Below are 21,109 nucleotides of genomic sequence, written 5' to 3' on the forward strand. Positions count from 1 at the left end.
GATACGACGCTCTGTTACACCCTGTATATTATTACTTATTGTTAGATATACTATGTATATGCAAACAATTATCGTTTTTATCTCATTTACATCTCGTACCTCATTGTTATCAAAGGGTAGTTCACACAATCGTATAGAAATATTTCAAATGTTTGCGAGGAGAAATCATATAAGATAAGTGATACGGTTTCGTTGTGTGTATTGCATTGCATATTATATATTGCTGGTTCGAGTCGCGCAAAACGAGAATTAAAAATAAAAATAAGATAAGATAAAATAATAAAGATTAAGACTTGAATAATAAAGATTAAGATGCATCATTTCGTGATCGAATCTTGTGTCGAGAAGAAGTAAAAACAATTATATAATATCCTGCTTTAAAAAAAAATTATTCTAAAACATCTTTTTTAAAGCATCTATTCTTCTCCTCTCTCTTTTTCTCGGTTATTTTATTATATTTAGTTATACTATATTTATATATAAAGCACGATAAATTATGATTTATAATTAGTAGTAAAGCGCAGCGATATTTGCTAAAAGTGACAAATATTTTGGCAAAGCATTATTGTTTGCTCCAACGTAACAAACAGTAAGTACCGAAATCTTGCATTTTTTCAGTATCATTTAAATAAAATTCGTGGTTTTGCTTTTTATTTTTTTCAAGGCACAAAGTAATTCGTGCAAAGTTAAAATGTAATAATTTAATAATGAAACTCATGAAACAAAATACGGGCGGATACTTAATTTTGCAAATTATAATTCTTTGAAACTCGGTTATATACATATACTTCAATTAAACAGTAATGATGGAGCGCTTATGCGCAAATGTACGTTTAATCAAAAATTTGAAATTCAATATTGCTTTAATATTTTGCGAACACGTATATATATCATATCTTTAAATTATTGTTAAACAAACTGAAAATCATGCAAATTAGAAACTTGCGCATTACTTCCTCATTATTTTATTTTATCTCACAAAACTTAAGTTCCTTAAAGTAAGTGGGTTTTTCAATTTTTACTTCCCTATAGAGGAAACTTTGTGAGCGAAATAAAAAAATATAGAAGATAAAGAAGCAATATGCTATTTTCTAATTTACATACTTTTTTATTTTTATATAATTATAAATTATACATTTACATTGTAGATTATAGATTTTCAGAAATATAAAAACTCATTTAAGAAAAACTTAATTAATTTTATTATAAGAAAAGATAACATACAAGAAACATTGATAAACAGTTTAAAAGAACGGAGCTGTCAGTAATGCATTTTAATGACTTGATAACTGTTTCAATACTAATATTCCGTTGTTGACCAAAACATTTTTGCACGTGCTGGAAATTATCTTCACTTTCAGCGTTTTTGATGATACTCTATTTGTGTAAAAAATTTAACCCGATATCTCAGAATTTGCGAAAATTATTTCCGAGTATAATTCGTATACATACATTTTTCAAAAAATTCAAAATTTTATAGAAAATGGACTCTTTCACTGATGCTGACTCTATCATCAAATTCATAACCAACCATCCTTTTATAATAATCTATTCATATAAAAAAAATTTGATCAGATATCTCAAAAATTGCGGAGTTAGAGTTATACAAACATTCCGTACATACATACATACACAGATACATACATTTTCTAGGAATATAATTTTTTTACGTTTCGGAACATTTTGAACACATTGGCATAAAAAATTCGAAAAAATATTTTGTCACAAAAACAAAGCTTCTTCTATGAGGAAGCAAAAAAGAATAATTATACGTTTTAAACCGCAAAACTTTTTCAAGATCTCAATGAAATACGGTAGAAAAATAAAATATAAATAATTTATTGCATGAATATAAATAATTTATTTCGTGAATCTTTCGATTAATGAACACAGATTCCAAATTTGGACGAGTTACATAGAAATAATCGAGAAATGTTTTGCCGACGAAATATTCTCACAACCACATTAATTTTATACTCAATTTTCATCGATGATATATATTTATATACACATTATATTCCATCTTCTTTAATAAAGTATCTTTATATAATTTTCTGAATTAATAAAGATAATAATGATATAAACATCGTGTCAATAAAATATTTGTCAATGTGTGAGTGTAAAATTCAATCTTACAAAGTATTTATAATAATTTATGCATTACATATTTGGTGACTTGGGCTGTTTAATATATTTACAGGCTACAAAAATGGACTTAATCTTTTTGATATTGTGCGCGTTGTTCGTAGTTTTAATAATTCCCGCAATTATATCGATAGTACATCATCAATACGTTCTTCGACAAAAGCTCAAAAATATTTCTCAGATCGGTAGATTTCTTTTTAGCATGGCATTTAAATTAATGAAGCAAACGGACTATGGTAAAAATCTTATACATAAGATATTGTTATTATATGCTTTTACAAATATTGTTTATATATTTTTAGTAAAAAGTTTAAAGGAATTAATAAATGAAAAAAATTGTCATTTACTGTAAATCAGTATAATAATTAGTAAATTTTGTCACAAAAACAAAGTAATACTAAATATCTAATTATGTACTTATCGTAGAACGCAAACAATGGCTTGAGCAATATATGTTTCATTCTAAAGAAGGTATTTTTAAAGAAGGTATAATTAGGGTTGGCATGAAACCGTTCATTAATATCTATAAACCCGAATTTTTAGAGGTAAGAATAAAAAGAATCTTACTAATAGTATAACAAAATCTTATAGTAAAGTATCGGTTAATTTTTTGCGATGTAAATGTGTGTGTATAAATAATAATTTAATATCGTAAGAAAACAAAACTTTTTTTCAATAGTTAAATAGAGTAAACTTTCATAAACATATCATTATAAATTATTAAAATGTTTTTTGATCTAATAGAGAAAAAGAATTTTAATCAGTAATACAATTGTTGTTATTGCATATATGAAAAATATGTCCATATTTTGCTATTATAATGAATTATTTAATATTATAACAAAATAAAGAAACAAATTTAATATTAAAAATTAAATATGACAAATTTAACAAATAAAAATTTTATTAAATTAAAAATTTGTTAAATTTAACGAATTTAACAAGTTTAATGTTACAACAAAACTTCTTTTTTCGGTGTGTTCAAGAAAGTAAGCGTTTTATAAACTATATTATTAATTTCGTTTCTCGAACGTTCTAAAGCGAGACGTTACGTGCGAAGCCTTGTTTTCATTCCGTGTTTGCGGTTTCTTCGTATCGTTCGATTCTGACAAACACCTCGTTGTCGATAGCCGATTGGCTCTCGGAATCGAACGATCGAAATTCCTCCCTTTTTGTAGTACCCGTATCAACCAGGACTATTGTACGTGGATCGCCGAGAAGGCTTTTCGTTAAGACACTTCGTCGCAAGCCTTCACCGGGAGCACACCGAACGCCTAACGCTCATAAAGTTATAATTAAACGATAATTCGCGTGTCCGCTCATATCTTGCTGTCGCGTGCGATTACCTAAGACGGTCCGGGAGTTGGTGTCGAAAGGAATAAATACTGTTCAACAAACTAAACCCGGACAAATCAATTACGTCCTATCTCTCCGATCGGCGAAACAAATAAATTCTGTTAATGTGGACGTGTAAATCGAAGGCGCGGCTACATTAAATGGTCCTTCGAGCCGGATCTTGGAAAAACAGATAGTGATTCGGTAATCAGTTCGCGGAGTGCGAGTGAGAACGCTGACACGCTAAGGTCACAGCACTTATAAAAACTATCGCGAGACGGAGACGGTGCGCGATATCAAAACATCTATCCGCATTCCGCTGCCGTAAATAATAACGCGAGTGCGTTGAAAGGACTTCCGGGAAAATAAAGTGCGCGAAGTCAACCTTGCATCCCTTTGCATTATTAAAGTTGTGCTCTTAAGCACAACGTATCATTATTATTTGCGCCCTGCGTAATCCGCAGTGCCGTGCAAATCTCGCGCTTCTTAGCGCTTTGCACAGCTTAAGTGCAATCTTTGTGCTCTTTAGCACTCCGCACCTCAAAGTGCGTCCTGCGTAATCCGCGGTGCCGCGCAAATCTCGCGCTTCTTAGCGCTTTGCACAGCTTAAGTGCAATCTTTGTGCTCTTTAGCACTCCGCACCTCAGAGTGCGTCCTGCGTAATCCGCAGTCACACATAGTTGTCGCACGCTTTAGCGCGCGGCACAGTTAAGTGAAAATTATAGTGCGTCTTCGCACATCCGCGTGCGACGGACCAGTCGTCACGCTTCAGCATCTCTACAACCCAAAGGTGGTGAATTGTTGCTGAAAGGCTTCATCTTATCGGCCTACCATCATGACGGACTCGCTGCAGGGCCTCCTCATCGAGCAATCTATTACAATAAGCTCGATGAAACGAGTGTTCCCCAACTTTAAGAAAATGGGCAAGGCCAACGTCACGCAATACAAGGCGAAGAGTCGACTGGACGCCTTGGAGACATTATGGGAAAGGTGTCAACGTCTCAACGTCCAGCTTCAGCAAATAGCAACGGCCGACGAACAGCGTACAGTCCCATACTTCACCGAGGAGGAATTCTTTACGGCCGAGGACGTCTACCACGAAGCGGCGGACTACCTCGCAGACGTGATAGGTAAATTCTCCCGGTGCGACCCAAATGCGGCATCAACGGTAAGCGACATTTCTTCTCGCGAATTGTCTGGTACGGTTTCATTGCAATTACCACGCATCCCGTTGCCGAAATTTTCCGGTAATTTCGCGGAATGGGAAAACTTCCGCGGAATATTCGAATCGCTCGTCGCCTCGAAAGAATCGCTGTCGAATACGCAGAAATTACATTATTTAAAAGCCAGTGTCACGGGCGAAGCTGCTGTATTAATTAATCATGTTAAGATTGCAGACGCAAATTACGATGGTGCGTGGAAATTACTTATTGAAGAGTACGATAATCAAAACGCGATTATTCATGCGCATATTCATGCTTTCGCTGATTTGCCTATTATGAAAACGGAATCCGCTGTCGAACTCAAAAGTTTACGCGATACCGTTGCCGCGTCATTAGCCGCGTTAACAAATTTAGGCAGACCTGTTGAAAAATGGGATGACTTATTAGTCTATATTGTTTCGCAAAAATTTAGTCCACGCACACGTAATGAGTGGAATCTGCAACGCGGTAAATCAACCGCATCTCCGACGTATGAAGAGATTCGAGATTTTATGACGTTGCGAATTCGAGGACTAACCGATCATTCTAAGTTAAATGCCGATACTTCGTCTCATAAAAATAAAGGCTCTAATCGGGCCTCGGTGAATAACGTAGCCACCGAAAAATGCTTGAATTGTTCCGGCAATCATAATTTGATGTTATGCGACGAGTTTAAGCGTAAATCCGTCGAACAGAGAACTCAGTTTCTCAAATCACACAAATGTTGCTTTAATTGTTTAAAAGTCGGCCATTTCCCGACCTCTTGCAAGAGTAAAAAACGCTGTAATTTGTGCCGACGAGCACATCATACGCTCTTGCATCGTGCATCAAATATACCAGTACAGAAGATTAGTGAAAATTCTGTTTTGGAAAACAAAACTCTTAACGCTCAACCGAGCGGCTCGGCCACCCCTGAGATAAAGAACGAGACCGCCGTCGCTTCCGTTCAAACGATTCATTCGCCGCTGAAAAATCCGCCGAACGTGTTACTAGCCACCGCATGGGTAATACTGCGTACCATCGAAGGACGTAAATTTAAAGTTCGTGCGTTGTTAGATCAAGGCTCGGCTGTTAGCTTTATTTCGGAATCGTTGTGTCAAACTATGCGCACGAAACGTTCCCGCGCGAGCCTCCACGTACAGTGTTTCGGCGAACGATACAGTGGCGTAGCGAAATCTCAGGTGTCTCTTACTCTCGAGTCTTGTAATGGGCGAGGTTCCTCCACCTTTTCTTTGACTGCTTTCGTATATCAAAAAATTACGTCATACGCTGGCTCAAAGACTAAAACCGTAGATTATTGGCCGCATTTACGGAAATTATCTCTCGCGGATCCGGATCCGTTTAGCAATCATCCGATCCATCGGATCAGATTTATATGGATCGTTATTAAAGCAAAAGGTAAAACATGGTCCGACCGGCACTCCGACGGCCCAGCTTACTGCTTTAGGATGGATATTATCCGGTCCTACCGGCACTTCTAATTCAATTACCGGTTCCGCGACTTCATTAAATTGCGTAACAATTCCTTCGCTCGATTCTCTCCTTCAAAAATTTTGGGAGATCGAGGAAATTTCTTCCGAACTTCCGCTGTCGGAAGAAGATAAAAAATGCGAACAACATTTTATCGAAACACATCAGCGTGCCGAAGACGGCCGCTATATAATACGGTTACCATTTAAAACCAACCCTCCGCTCGATATAGGAGCTTCGCGCGAAACTGCCGCGCTTCTTTATTCGAAATTAGAACAACGCCTACGAAAAAATCCGGATCTCGCGAAACCCTATCATTCTTTCTTAAATGAATATAAATCTATGGGTCATATGGAATCTGTCTCCGACGAAAATCCGACGCTTAACCAAGCGGTGTATATACCGCATCATCCGGTACTACGCGAGTCTAGCAGCACGACGAAACTTCGCGTAGTATTTAACGCGTCGTGCAAAACGAGCAATGGTTCTACATTAAATAATCATTTAATGACCGGGCCTAAATTACAACGCGATTTGTCCTCAATTATCCTTCGTTGGCGTCAATTTCGTTATGTGTACACCGCCGATATCGAAAAGATGTTTCGACAGATCCGCTTTCATCGAGACGATGTCGATTTTTTGCGGATATTTTGGCGATCTAATATTAATTCTCCGATACGATCTTATCGATTGCTTACAGTTACATACGGTACTGCTCCAGCTCCGTATTTAGCCATGCGCGTTATCAATCAATTAGCTATCGACGAAGGTCATTCTTTTCCAAAAGCACAAACAAGATCCAGTTCTTTGTTATCGCTTTATCCCTTTCTCGGGAAAGATAAATTAATTCGCCTTGGCGGGCGGATTGACCATTCGTCACTCAGTTATGATGAACGGCACCCTATAATTTTACCGAAACATCGAATTTCGGATTTATTAATCGCTCAAGCTCATAAAGCCTCTCTTCATGGAGGCACTCAATTAACGTTAAGAATTTTACGCCAAAATTATTGGATAATTTCAGCGCGCACCAGTGTAAAATCTCTTATACGTAGTTGTGTAAAGTGCGTACGCGAACGCGCACGTACCTCGCAACAGCTGATGGGGAATCTCCCCCAGCCCCGCGTCACGCCTTCGGCTCCGTTCTCGCACACAGGCGTCGATTACGCCGGGCCGATGAATATTATTCCGTCAGTCGGCCGCGGTCAACGATCCAAAAAATATTATGTTGCCGTTTTTATTTGTCTCTCGACAAAGGCCGTCCATTTAGAATACGTAGATGATTACGCTACTAACGGTTTTCTCTCCGCCTTTCGGAGATTTGCAAGCCGTCGCGGTCTTCCATCCGACATGTACAGTGATAACGGCACTAATTTTCAAGGCGCGGACCGCGAATTAAACACTACCTTTCAGCGACTGGTCGCCGACCCTCAAATACAAGACGCTATCGCTAATGATAACATAAAATGGCATTTTATACCTCCCTCTGCTCCGCATTTCGGCGGACTTTGGGAAGCCGGTGTCAAAGGATTAAAGTTTCATTTGAAACGAGCGATTGGTTCTCGAACATTATCGCAGATCGAGTTCGCTACGCTGCTGTGTCAAATCGAGGCTTGCCTAAATTCCCGCCCGATTTCCGCGTTACATGATGACCCGAATGACTTTTCCGCGTTAACTCCGGGTCATTTTTTAGTCGGTCGTCCGTTAGTAAGCCCGCCTGAAGAATCTGTTTTAGATATTGATTCGAATCGGCTGTCTCGTTGGCAGCAAGTGCGAGCGATTTTAGAGCAGATCTGGCGTTCTTGGTCTTCTGATTATTTGCATACATTGCAACAAAGACGTAAATGGCGAGAAAACAAACCGGAGCTCAAAATTAACGAGCTGGTATTGTTGAAAAATAATTTGGCACCTCCTTCGAAATGGGAACTTGCCCGAATATTAGACGTACATCCGGGATCGGATGGGCATGTCCGAGTAGTTACATTGCGTACTGCCAAAACCACTCTAAAGCGACCAATAACGCAGATCTGTCAGCTACCGATATCAAGTGACACTGGCTCTTAAATTAATTTGCGTTTTCTTTATGCGTTAATAATTAAGTTTGACTTTAATTATCGTCACGCTCTGTATATGTACATATATCTACTCTAAGAACGCTTATGTAAATAACCCTATGCTAAGATTTACTGATTAGGTTAATTCATGTATTTCGATTGAATCACCGACGATCTTTATCTGTACTCTTTTCCTATTATTGTATATTGAAAATTTTGCTGTAGAGCTCTTCGGACCGTCTGATCGAGAATTATCATTAAGATGCCGTGTATCGATTATAGTGGTAGGATTTAACCAGTTATTTCGTAACCTACCCGGTATACGAGGCGAGCGGTATGTTCAAGAAAGTAAGCGTTTTATAAACTATATTATTAATTTCGTTTCTCGAACGTTCTAAAGCGAGACGTTACGTGCGAAGCCTTGTTTTCATTCCGTGTTTGCGGTTTCTTCGTATCGTTCGATTCTGACAAACACCTCGTTGTCGATAGCCGATTGGCTCTCGGAATCGAACGATCGAAATTCCTCCCTTTTTGTAGTACCCGTATCAACCAGGACTATTGTACGTGGATCGCCGAGAAGGCTTTTCGTTAAGACACTTCGTCGCAAGCCTTCACCGGGAGCACACCGAACGCCTAACGCTCATAAAGTTATAATTAAACGATAATTCGCGTGTCCGCTCATATCTTGCTGTCGCGTGCGATTACCTAAGACGGTCCGGGAGTTGGTGTCGAAAGGAATAAATACTGTTCAACAAACTAAACCCGGACAAATCAATTACGTCCTATCTCTCCGATCGGCGAAACAAATAAATTCTGTTAATGTGGACGTGTAAATCGAAGGCGCGGCTACACGGTGAAATAGAACAATTTTTGCTGATTCAATTTATTTATTTAAAAATACAAATTTATTGTTAAAGTAAAATAATTTATAATTATTAATAAGTGCTTTTAGCTGTTCATTGTTTTGGTGATTGTAAAATAAACAATAATTTATTATTTTAGAAAACAATATTATTTTTGTGTGTTGTATCGTATCGAATTTGTACGTGCGCAGATAGTGTCGGTACATCTTACTGTTTATTTGAAAAGACTCTCTTGTTTGATGATTATTTGAATATATTTATTTGAAAAGATAATTCGCTTGATGATCTTTGCATCTTATATAGGAAGAAAAATATGCAGACTTAGCGGATGATATTTCACATCGCGGAAGTAAATTTAGATCTATAATATTGACAATGAAAAAAAGATTTGGTTGAACAATTAATTTTTTTGTTAAAAATAATTTTGATAAATTATGACGCGATAATCACGAAATGCGCGAATATCTCGAAAATCATCCGATGGTGGAAACATCTCCGCTCGATCCTCGCGATGCATTTTTCGGCGGCCGCACGGGAAATATCGTGACTCGTTATGAGGTTACGGGTACGGAGAAAATACGATACGTGGACGTGTGCTCTTTGTACCCTCTTTGTTCCCAATCGACCATCCGAATATTTACGTCGGCGAGGAATGTTCCGCAATAATCGGAAGGGCCCCGAATTTTAATTTCGATACGATTGAAGGGCTCATACGTTGCAGAGTACTCCCACCACGCGACCTATTTCATCCGGTACTCCCATATCGTGTGCAGGGAAAATTGCTTTTTGCTTTATGCAGTTGTTGCGAAACATTTTCGCAGGTGCCCTGTACACATGACGATGCTCGTGAACGCGAATTCGAGGGTACGCGGGTGACCTGTGAATTACGCAAGGCCAACGGAAAGGGTTATCTCGTGACAGCTGTAAGCGAGATTTGGCAATATAAAGTTAGTCAATTCGATCATACGACACGTCAAGGCGGATTGTTCACCGAATATATAAATACATTCTTGCAGCTTAAACAAGAAGCCAGTGGATGGCCGTGTGAATGCGGGGTAAACGACGACGATGCTAAAGAACAATATCTGAGGGAGTACGAGAAAACCGAAGGTAACGTTCTTGATAAACGTAACGTCACTCGGAATCCCGGTTTACGTTCTGTCGCGAAGCTGTGCTTAAATTCTCTTTGGGGAAAATTCGGCCAGCGATCCAATTTACCAAATACCGAAGTCGTGATAACGCCTCAGCGTTTTGCGACATTGATGATGAGTGCTGAGCACGAGATAACCGGCATATTACCCGTAAACGACGAGGTAATATATCTTTCGTGGCGATTGCGACAAGACGCTGCCATTCCCTCATCGATAACGAATGTTGTAATAGCTGCATATGCGACGGCGCAGACGCGTTTAAAATTATATTCTTATTTAGAGCGATTAGATCGTCGCGTTTTGTATTATGATACGGATTCATGTATTTACGTGGGCAGCGGTGATCCGAACGTATGAACCACGTACGGGAAATTTTCTAGGCGATATGACGGACGAGCTTGAAAGTTACGGCCGCGGTAGCTATATCGAGACGTTCGTATCTGGTGGCCCTAAATTTTATGCGTACATTGTTCGTGCACCGGACGGACGAACACACGAATGCTGCAAAGTGAAGGGCATAACCTTAAATTTTGAAAACTCTCAACTAATCAATTTTCTTAGTATTAGAAATTTGATGTTAGCTAAAGAAAGGGTACGGGAAAATGAAGAAAATGAGGAAGAATCGGCTGGAACTTCGATAAACTTACGGTTTAGAGCAATTTGGCGTACTGTGTTTCATGAGCTGGTAACATGCTATGAAGTATGTACTCCTGTATTGATGAAACGTAAATTTATCAATAGTCATTGTTCGTTACCATACGGCTATGTAGCAGAACGATAATTTTTCTTCTCTGTTTTCTCAACTCTCGTTTTTAAAGTTGCAATATAACGAATTCGCGTATTTTCCCTCGTGCTAAGAGATAATCTTTTTTGCTACGCAATATAGTTATATTTAATTGTAAATAAGAATTTTTATTGTACAAATATTTTTATGTAAAATAATTTTTTATTGTACAAAGCATAATATTCTTATGTAAGAAATATAAATAAATATAAATAAAACTGTTTTTAAAATAATGCTACGTAAAAACATTTTCTCTTTTCCTATCCTTTCTTCCCGACGTCTCTGTGACGTCATAGTCTCCGTCCTAAGACTCCGTGTCAAACAGTCTCAGGTATCCGTATTTCATGACCCTTTCTATCCTCTCCAGCGATGACGTTTCCGAACGTCTACCTGCCTAGTGCACCTCGGTCGCCCGGTCAACCCTACCCGTACATGTACGCACGTGTTCAGCCCCGACGTATCAGTTACTTTATTCTAGCAGTACCTTATCCGATTTTGTATTTTCACAAAGAAGTCGGAGGAGAGGATGAAATATACCGTACATTTCTCGGTTTTTCCGTAGGGGTGGTGAAATGCGGAGATGCGTATACTGCACGATATCTCCATCCTCGGTAGTCGCCATCTTGCCGATTCTTACACACGTGTTATTTTGCCGCGTTTTTCCCTCTCACTCAGAAACATGCTCCTCATCCAATCAAACTGCCGGCAACTATAGGGAAGCCAATCAGAGCGTAGGGTCCCCTATGCCGGAGGACTACTCTCTACAAATACTACATAAGAGAACGAAAAAGAATTGGCTGGAACTTCGATAAATCTACGTTTTAGAGCAATTCGTCGCACCGCGTTTCATGAGATCGTAACACGGGACGAAACTAAAGTATGTGAGCCTGTATTGCTAAAACGTAGGTTTATTGATAGCCATTGTTCGCTACCATACGGATATATAATAGAACGTTAATTTTTCTCGGCTCTCGTTTTTATCGATGTATATAGCAGCGAATTTGCATGTTTTCCGTCACATAAGAAATTTTGTACATTGCGAAATTATTATTTACATTTAAACATAAGTATAATATTTAATAAAAATTTTTTATTTTAAATCGCTTATATAAAAACATTTACTATTTTCCTTTCCTTTCTCTCCTCGTCTAAGTGACGTCATAAAGCTCTAAGACCATCGTAATCGCTACTTGCACAGACTTGCTTTTTACGACCCCTTCTATTCTCGTGACGTCTCCATTCTCGCTGGCCGCCATCTTGCCGATTCTTACACGTGTTATTTTGCCGCGTTTTTCCCTCTCACTCAGAAACAATGCTCCTCATCCAATCAAACTGCCGGCCACTATAGGGAAGCCAATCAGAACGCAGGGTCCCCTATGTCGGAGGGCTACTCTCTACAAATACTACATCTAAGCCTTACTCTAATAAGATTTCAGCTAGCCCAGCATACTAGGACCCTGTCTGGAAACGTGGAGGACCCAGGTTCGAGCCCGAGCATGTTCACGCGACCGAAAAAATAAAAAAATAAAAAATAAAAAAAATAAAAAAAATAAAAAATAAAAAAATTTAAAGGGAAAATTGCCTCGTAGACGTCCACGAGTCCCCTCCACTCTTTTTTTCCACAGACACCCTTAGGGGGGAGGGCCCCAGACAGGCACAGCAGGGGGTCGGCGCCAGTGGCCGAGGAGTGGGGGTTTGTTGTGTCTCGCTATAGTTGCCCCTATACTACTGCGAACATCGTATCTCGCGGTAACTTTATTCTCGCGGTAGCTTTATTCTCGCGTTACTCTATATATAACACTTTCAAGAATATAATAAAGAGTCATGGAAATCATCGATCTGTCCAATTCGCGGCTAATCTCGACTCGATTTATGGCAAATTCTCGCATTCTATCTCGTTTGCATGTAGCATGTAGCATAATATATGTTCGATGCTAATGAAGTAGAATGCGAATTTGTCAAATCGAGTCGAGATTTGCCAAGACTTGGACAGAATGGTGGTTTCCACGACTTTTATATCGCAAAAACACAAAAAGTTCATTTTTTCGCGTTCTATACGAGTTCTCTCTCGCACCGCTACGCGGCCGCCGTATCCTGCGTTCTCTCTTTCAAACTTTATACGTACTCTTTCTCGCGCTTTGTATACATTCTTTATTACGTCACTATGATAACGCTAAAACTCGCATTAACATCTTTTTCACATTATTCTATATAAAACACTTCCGAGAGCATAATAGAAAGATCGTGAAAATGTACGATCAGTCTTATTTATAATAGATTTTATATCTAATACCTATTATATATAAGACCGATCGAACATTTTCACGATTTTTTATTAAAATCTAATAAATAAAACCGATTAATTTTTATTATTTTATTAAAATCTATTATAATAAATTATATTCAAATTATATTCAAATTATATTCAAATTATATTCAAATTATATTATTCGCGCAAATTTGTTCTTCGAAACGATTCGTAGAACGTCCATCGATGTTTTTTCGACGCAATCGTGAATTATATCGAAAATACAATGATAATATATTATTTATAAAATATGTTTATATTAAATAAACTACTAACTAAAGTTTAAATGTTTTAAGAAACGTATAGTATTTTTTCGCTCCCTACAACGGTATTTTATAATGTCCCCACGGTAACGTATCCGTAGTTCCCGATATCGTGTATCGTTTGTCATCGTGCGGACTGAGCGCGATTTTTAATTCCGATACTGTATACATCTCGTGTAACTCGGACCTCATACAAAACTGCTCGCGCTTCATCTCGATCCCCTGTCGAAGACAGCGCGCGTAATCGTCAAACGTTATCGTTCTCGCGACAACGCCGCTCTTAACACCCTTGATTCTTTTTGTATCGCTTTTACCGGCGACTCGCAGCGCGTACATTTTCGCTCTAAGTCCAATAAATTCGGTCATAATCGCGCCAGCGTTCTCATCCTTCATCGCACCGGGTATTTTTTTATTAGCGAGAGGCATTCCATACGCATTGTCCATTGCGTAATCGCTCGTATCGAACTTGTCGATATCGCGCTTCATATTCTCGTATATGTCCTCGCATTCGACGCGATAAATGAGACTATCCGTATCGGTGTACATTATTTTACACTTATCTCGATACAATGGTAGCATGTACTCGTAGTGAAATTCGTATAAACGAATTTTAGATATATCGAGAATACACATATCTACATAAATTGGTTTATTGAACTTAATCTCGAGTTTACGCAATTCTACAGCTACGAGATCCTCCGCGAAAACGCTTCTACTGTGAAAATTCGGTTTCGCGATCATCGCCTCCGCGCCGTATCGCCCGTCCCATCGAGTCACGAGTCGAACATTCGAATGATTGCGCACGTTTTCCATAGTTTTGCCAAACACGGCATTATTCATTAATTTGTATAGATTTTTCTCGAACTCGTTTTTCGCGTTAATTCGTAATCGTGTATTCAGTTCGATATATTCGCGCAACCATGAAGATTGCGCGAATCGCAATATTCTGTGTATTTTCGTAATGCGTAATCCGTGTCGAACGCATTGCTGCAAATTGCGATAATATATCACGTAACGGTTCTTATCGTACAGTGTGGCGAGAAGCTTCTCGTCTCGTTTTCCGGGCGGCTTATCGCGCGTCGGGCAGAATGGCAAGTCAGCGTGAGAATCGTGAAGGTCGGACGGATATGCAAGGTCGACCTCTAGAATATAACCGATAGGCGAGTCCGATGTCACGGACATTAAGTCAACGCTCGTAACGTTATCGACCCATCGAAAATTTTCGTAAGGCAACGATTGACACATCGCCCATCCGTACAAATTATTTATATCGAAGTACATGAGATACGACGATGGTTCCGAAGAATCGTATGACTGTAAATATTTGTTATTAGCGCGCGCGTATCTGTTGGAACATTGACTTAGCCCGCCGCGTATTCCACGCTCCACGAACATTACCATATCAATGTCGGTTAATAATTCGAATCGCACACTCGTATACTTCAACATAGCGTCCCATGTGTATCCCGGTAACGTGTAATAATACGCGGGATCTAAATTATAACTTCTCATACACGCGTCACGAAAATTTTCGAAAACATCGGCCAATAGAAGAACGTCGGTCTTTAAATACAAATCACTATAATCGCCTAACGTTTCGACGCGAAATCGCTCCCAGACTCTTATCGCGCGCGCGTAATCGTTCTCAGATATCGCATCACCGGTTAGCGAACTGTGAAAAGCCTCGCGCGGCGGTAGACGAGTCTCTAACAATTTATCTACGTCGTCGACATACTCGTACGGAAATACACCCTTTCGCGCGAGAAGCTCGAAATCGGCGTCGCTAAGATCGGAAAATTCCGAACGCGCGATCCTCAATTCGCTTTTGTCTAGATACGACGCCAATTTCTCGAGACTCGCGCTTAAAAATTTGAAAGAATCCACGAAACGCAACTTCAAGCGTTTTCCGAACCATCCCTCGTCCCACGCATCTTCGACGTTCTTCGTGAAAGAGATATACGTTTCTTTCGTTATCGGCAATATTTCCACGCTACCGGGAAAAGCGTTAGCTACATCTTTAATGATAAAATGCGCGTCGTAACCCGATAAATTGTGAAAGAATACGGGAATTACGTAAGTATCCTTATAATTTAAATTACAATTCGAATGCGCCGGACCTCTGTACCGTCCAGTCAGATGACAGTGATCGCGCACGCGAGCGTCTCCCAATTCGAACGGTTTCTCGCATATGCTGCAGTACGTCGCGTTTACGAATCTCTCCCATTCATCCGATGTAAGATTCGTCATAGGAGCATCGATATCGAGAACAGTTTTCGCGCGAAGCGCTTGATCGTGCAGTTCTCTAACGAACCACAATACGCAATTTTCACCGCGATAAGCTCTGTAAGTAGAGCTAACGCCATCGAGCGCGCATCGCGCGTAATATCCAGCGCTATAAACTTCGTGATGCTGAACGATAGATGTATTCGACGTTCTCCTCTCCTCTTTCTTCTTCAGTACGCATTCGAGATCAGCGTACACCACGAATGGAAGTCGCTCCTTTCTACTATAGTTACGAAACTCTAACCATTTGTCGTCTTTGGTAGGAAGGACTATAGCGCACTCGTTCATCCTTCCGCAGTCCACGCTGTGAGCCGATAACTTATCGCTCGTTCGAAAATAGTGCATGCATCTGCGACATAACGCACATTTTAAATCTCGCGCATTATCAACATCGCGCGACGATTTTTTTAATTAGTACTCACCGATCGCATATATGCGATTTATGTCGTCTACCGCTGAGTTGCGAGCCGACGAGTCGCGACAAATTCTTAATCCACGCGAAATGCGTCGCGTCATCTCGTCGCGTCATATCGTCAAAATACAACAGATTAACGTGTCTGTTCTTTTTATCATCAGTGAGACGCAAAGGAACAACGCGACAACCGTCTTTTCCCTCCTTTTTATCTCGAACGGTATACACATTAATAGATATATCGTTAATACGCTCGAATCTAGTAATTTTGTTCAAACTCATAGGAAATTTAACGCCCTTCAGATTCAGCACCGTCGTGTAATGCGGGTACGAAGATTCCCGACCCACGTTTTTTTCAGCTGGATACAGAGCGGCGACCACCGCCCATGCGAAACACGCATTGTCATTAGATTGCACGTTTATCACCGCTTTCTTCAACGCGATCTCTCGCGGTAATTTGACGCGACATCCCGCGTGCATAGGATTGTATCTGTTCACGTTCACGGTTAAATTGAATATTCGCGATAACGCCCATCCGCTATCGCGCTCCTGAAATTCTTCCAACGAGGTTAGAGTAGCGTCGACCACTCGCTTCTCGTACCACTCTCGCGAGTCGGAAAGAGGTAGAAGCGGATAATTCTTCGTTACAATAGTCTTAACATCGATCTTGTCGCCCGAAACGAACTCGCCAACAAATACGGTATTGACCTTAACACCATTATATTCATTCATAACATCGCGTATTCGATCGAGCACGGTATCTCTAGCGTCCTCGAGAAATCGTCGAGGTTCGATATAATCGAAATTAATAACCGCGCCGGTTAAAACGCGTCTAGAGAAAGCCGTCTCGATCTCGGACCACGAGAATCCCTCGCGTTCCTCTACACCGCCTCCCACGCGTTCGAAACGTCGACGCAGATCGTCTCTCGCGCCCGTTAATCGAACGATTCGAGCGATAAGAGAATTGATCGCTCCGGTCGATCTCCCTCGGCGCTCTCCTCGACATCTCTCCCGCAGAGACTCGAGACACTCGTCGCACCGTCGCGCCCACGCGCGATACGCGTTCCCCGTCGCGACGTCCCGCGCGCTATCGAGAAGATCGCGCGCCACCATCTCGTCACTCGTCGTCTAACGAACGCCAAGATTTTTTACAAATAAACCACGTCTCATCCTCGTCGTAATTCTCGATGTAGAACAAAGCTCTCGTCTCGCAGCCGGCGCACCAATTATTCGACACGTCGAAAACCTCGTCGACGAGATCGCAAGCGGGCACCATCTCGCTATACACCGTTTTCGTCACGTGCGTCGATACGCTCTTCGCGAAACTCGAGCTACGCGCGCAATACGCGCAATATCTCTCGTTCTCCTCGAAATACTCTCCGTTCTCGAATCGGCAACCGAACTTAAAGAAACAATGCACGACGTGATTCACCTCCCACGAAAATTTCGGAATTCCGTATCGCTGTCTCCAATTGCGATAGAGCAAATAGCCATCGGCTCCTACATTCGCGAAAGGTTCGTCGAATCGCGTCTCGCTCGCCTCTCGCACGAACTCTTCCGCGAAATCGATCTCTTCTATACAGTACAAACGATCCTCTATATAACGTTCGCGTAGTTCTTTCTTCAAACAATTCGGTATCTCCAAATTCCATATATCCTCGACACTTCCGATTCGAACGTTCACCGCTCTTCCGGCTAATCTCGTTAAAGCGCTCGGCGCGCGCTTCATCGCGCCGCGAAATATCCTCGAACGTACTAACACCTCGAGATCATCGCGGCGTCCTTTTATAACGAGGAAAATAGCGAGGACGCGCCCTCGATTAACCGAACCGGATACTCGCTCTCGGACGCGCGACGTCGCCGGAAAATGAAAAAAACTCGCCCCGAAACGCGACGAGCGCGCTCGCGCTAACGCGCGCCTCGAGAGGAGGAGAGCGACGAGGGACGCCCCTCCGTCCGCTCGACCGCCCACCGACGATCCCCCGCCCCCTCGACGCCGGGCGCCCGCCGCCCGCTCGCGGATCGCGCGCTAGAAGCGGCCCCCTAAAGAATCGCGACGGCGGATCGCGCGCTAGAAGCGGCGGATCGCGCGCTAGAAGCGCCCCCCTAAAGAATCGCGACGGCGGATCGCGCGCTAGAAGCGGCGCGCCCCCTAAAGAATCGCGACGGCGGATCGCGCGCTAGAAGCGGCGGATCGCGCGCTAGAAGCGCCCCCCTAAAGAATCGCGACGGCGGATCGCGCGCTAGAAGCGGCGGATCGCGCGCTAGAAGCGCCCCCCTAAAGAATCGCGACGGCGGATCGCGCGCTAGGGGCGCGAGTCGCGTCGAGGTCGCGAGTCGGGCGCGCCACCCCCCGAGCGCCATCTCTCGAGCGCTCTCGGCGACTCGTACCCACCGCTTCCCCCCGGCCGCGCTTCCCCTCTCATCCTACTTACCCCCCCATGCACCCGCCCAGCCCGCTCTCCATCCCTCGGGCGCCCACAAACTGCTCCGAAACTATCTCTCTCTCTTACTCCCCAACGATACCCTCTCTCTCACACTCACACAAAACTGATCCAAAACCGGCCTATCTATCCTACTATATTGTTTAAATAAAATTTAACGTGCGGCTTAAGACGTCACATTGGTAACATTTCGATGATTCTATATGGTCCCGTGTCATGTCTCGGGATTCGAAGTTAAGAAAAAAAATTAATTTTTAAATTACTATCATTAAGTAATTTGTTAAAAACGTGACTATATAAATTTTATTGAAAATAGCTATAAATTGGTTTGTTCCAAGGTTCTCTGTTATTTCTTCAATAGCTATTATATTTATTTGTTCTTTACTGGTAAGTATTTGTTCGTGATTTATTTGAATAGAAAGTATTATTTTTGGCCACTCTGCAGTTCACCGAGTTTGCCAGGGATCAGAAGGCTTCAACTTGTCACTGTGAAATCGAAGTTACCTTAACTTACCAGATTTATATTTATGAATATATGCTAGAGTACGTCCTCTAGGTACGTTGGATTCCTTCCTGTGAATGGTCTTAAAAAGGTTCCAAAGAATTGGCTGTTTTACTGACTACAGCGAACAACGGCTGATCGAGGATGTAGGAATGGCCGGTCGTTAAATAATTGCGAATCGTTGCAATATAAAAGATCACTTTATTTTATATTCAACGTTAAATTAGTAATATTACAGTCGCTAGACTAGCGGCTGGTAAACTCGTTCTTTACAACGGAGTGTATATATAAAAGTCTTAAAGACTCGTACTGGAGTTTGACGACGCGTACGCTGGATTATTAAACGCTAACTGGATGAACGTCGAAGTAGTAATTCAGAGTCAAAGTAGTAAACGTGTTAACAGTTTAAGCGCTGGATTAATAATGCTGGATGTCGAGCTCGCACTGAGCTCCTCCGGTCTTCAGATGTTGGTGGGAGAGATGCTGTAGTGGGATCGCCTCTTTGTAGATGGTGGGATATTCTTCTTATGCTTTTGCCTTAGGCTCCCTGATGCTGGTGGGAGACCCATGGGCGGGAGCGATGGCAAGTGGAAGCGTCGCTGGTAAGGATCTCTGTGCAAGGACAGCTATATCGTAGCCTCGCAACATTCCAACTTGTTTGTCCGGCTTAATCTTATCGAGCGGGCGGATAAGAATATCGATCGTCGGCTAGTCCGCATTCCATGCACAGTTCTAAGGCTCTTATAAAACTCTTATAATGCTACGGTGAATAAAATATTATTTCTTATATTCCTAGCTTCTTATTGCTAAATGCATTATTAATAATGGAGAACGCCACGTTATATAGGATTCGGGAGCGCGTAGTATAGAGTATATAAATGCGTGCGAAGATTCTTAATGCTACTAAATAAAAGATATAAAATAATATAAAGTTAAATGTTATGGTGTGTATATAAATGTATGTGTACTTAAAATTATTATATTAAAGCATATACCAATGTCTCATTTTGCTATGTTCATATGGGACGCGCATTTGTTAGTTAATAACGTTACATTTGCATTGTTCATTGTTTCATTCTTTTCGTGTGTATTTTCTTATTGAATTTATTGCTTTAGAAGTTAGTTTCGTTTATTAAAAGTTATTGTCTTCTAAAAGATCTTTTGTATATTCGTATATATATATATATATATATATATATATTCCGATATATGCATAAATTCATGTATTAAGGCATTCTTATTATCGAGCATATAATAATTATTTTTATACCTATTGCTCAGAATCGTCGTCGAGCAGTATATATAAAGCAGGTACAGGTTACGGTCGTAACTATATTGTTATGGTAACTAACCGTTACTATGTAAAGACATAAAGCACGTAATCGTTTTCGATTGAAGCAAGTTTAATTGTTCTGAAAGCGATGGAGCGCCACCTTTAAAATAATACAGCCAATGAGAAACAACGCTTTTTCGCTATATTAAAGTTACGAATCAATATAATGAATTATCGATGAATGGTTGAATCGATAATCAAAGATAGCGGCAGATAAAGAAGACGTAAGTAGCGTTCTTAATATATTCTTTATATTTTATTAAAAAACAAATTATTACATAATAATTTCACTTAAATTTTAGATGATTGTAGATGTTGAAGACTTCTTACATGAATTCTCATTAGAAGAAATAAAGCGTAATAAGAGTTGCCATCGGTCAAGTCGCCGATGATCCCGTCGCTACAAGTCTCGTTGCCGCCGCTCCCATCTCTACACGTCTCGTGGCCGCGGCTCCCATCGTTACAAATCCTGTTGCCGCCGCTCCCGTCTCTACACGTCCCTCCGTTACACGTCCCTCCATTACACGTCCCTCCATTACGCGTCCCGCCGCTACGCGTCC

At 40.9% G+C, this 21,109-nt stretch overlaps 1 protein-coding gene across 1 annotated transcript; it reads left to right on the forward strand.

The window, feature by feature from the left end:
• The first annotated feature begins 4,315 nt into the window (after positions 1 to 4,315).
• LOC138942788 (uncharacterized) lies at positions 4,316 to 8,216 on the forward strand. The gene is made up of 3 exons (XM_070313259.1): positions 4,316 to 4,610; positions 5,091 to 5,885; positions 6,028 to 8,216. Exons 1-3 carry the CDS (start codon positions 4,316 to 4,318, stop codon positions 8,214 to 8,216), a joined length of 3,279 nt encoding a protein of 1,092 aa, XP_070169360.1.
• Positions 8,217 to 21,109: the final 12,893 nt, after the last annotated feature.

Source organism: Polyergus mexicanus, unplaced genomic scaffold (assembly GCF_030449975.1).
Source record: "Polyergus mexicanus isolate NDT 795.1 unplaced genomic scaffold, iyPolMexi1.0 SCAF_23, whole genome shotgun sequence".
Classification (NCBI taxonomy): domain Eukaryota; kingdom Metazoa; phylum Arthropoda; class Insecta; order Hymenoptera; family Formicidae; genus Polyergus; species Polyergus mexicanus.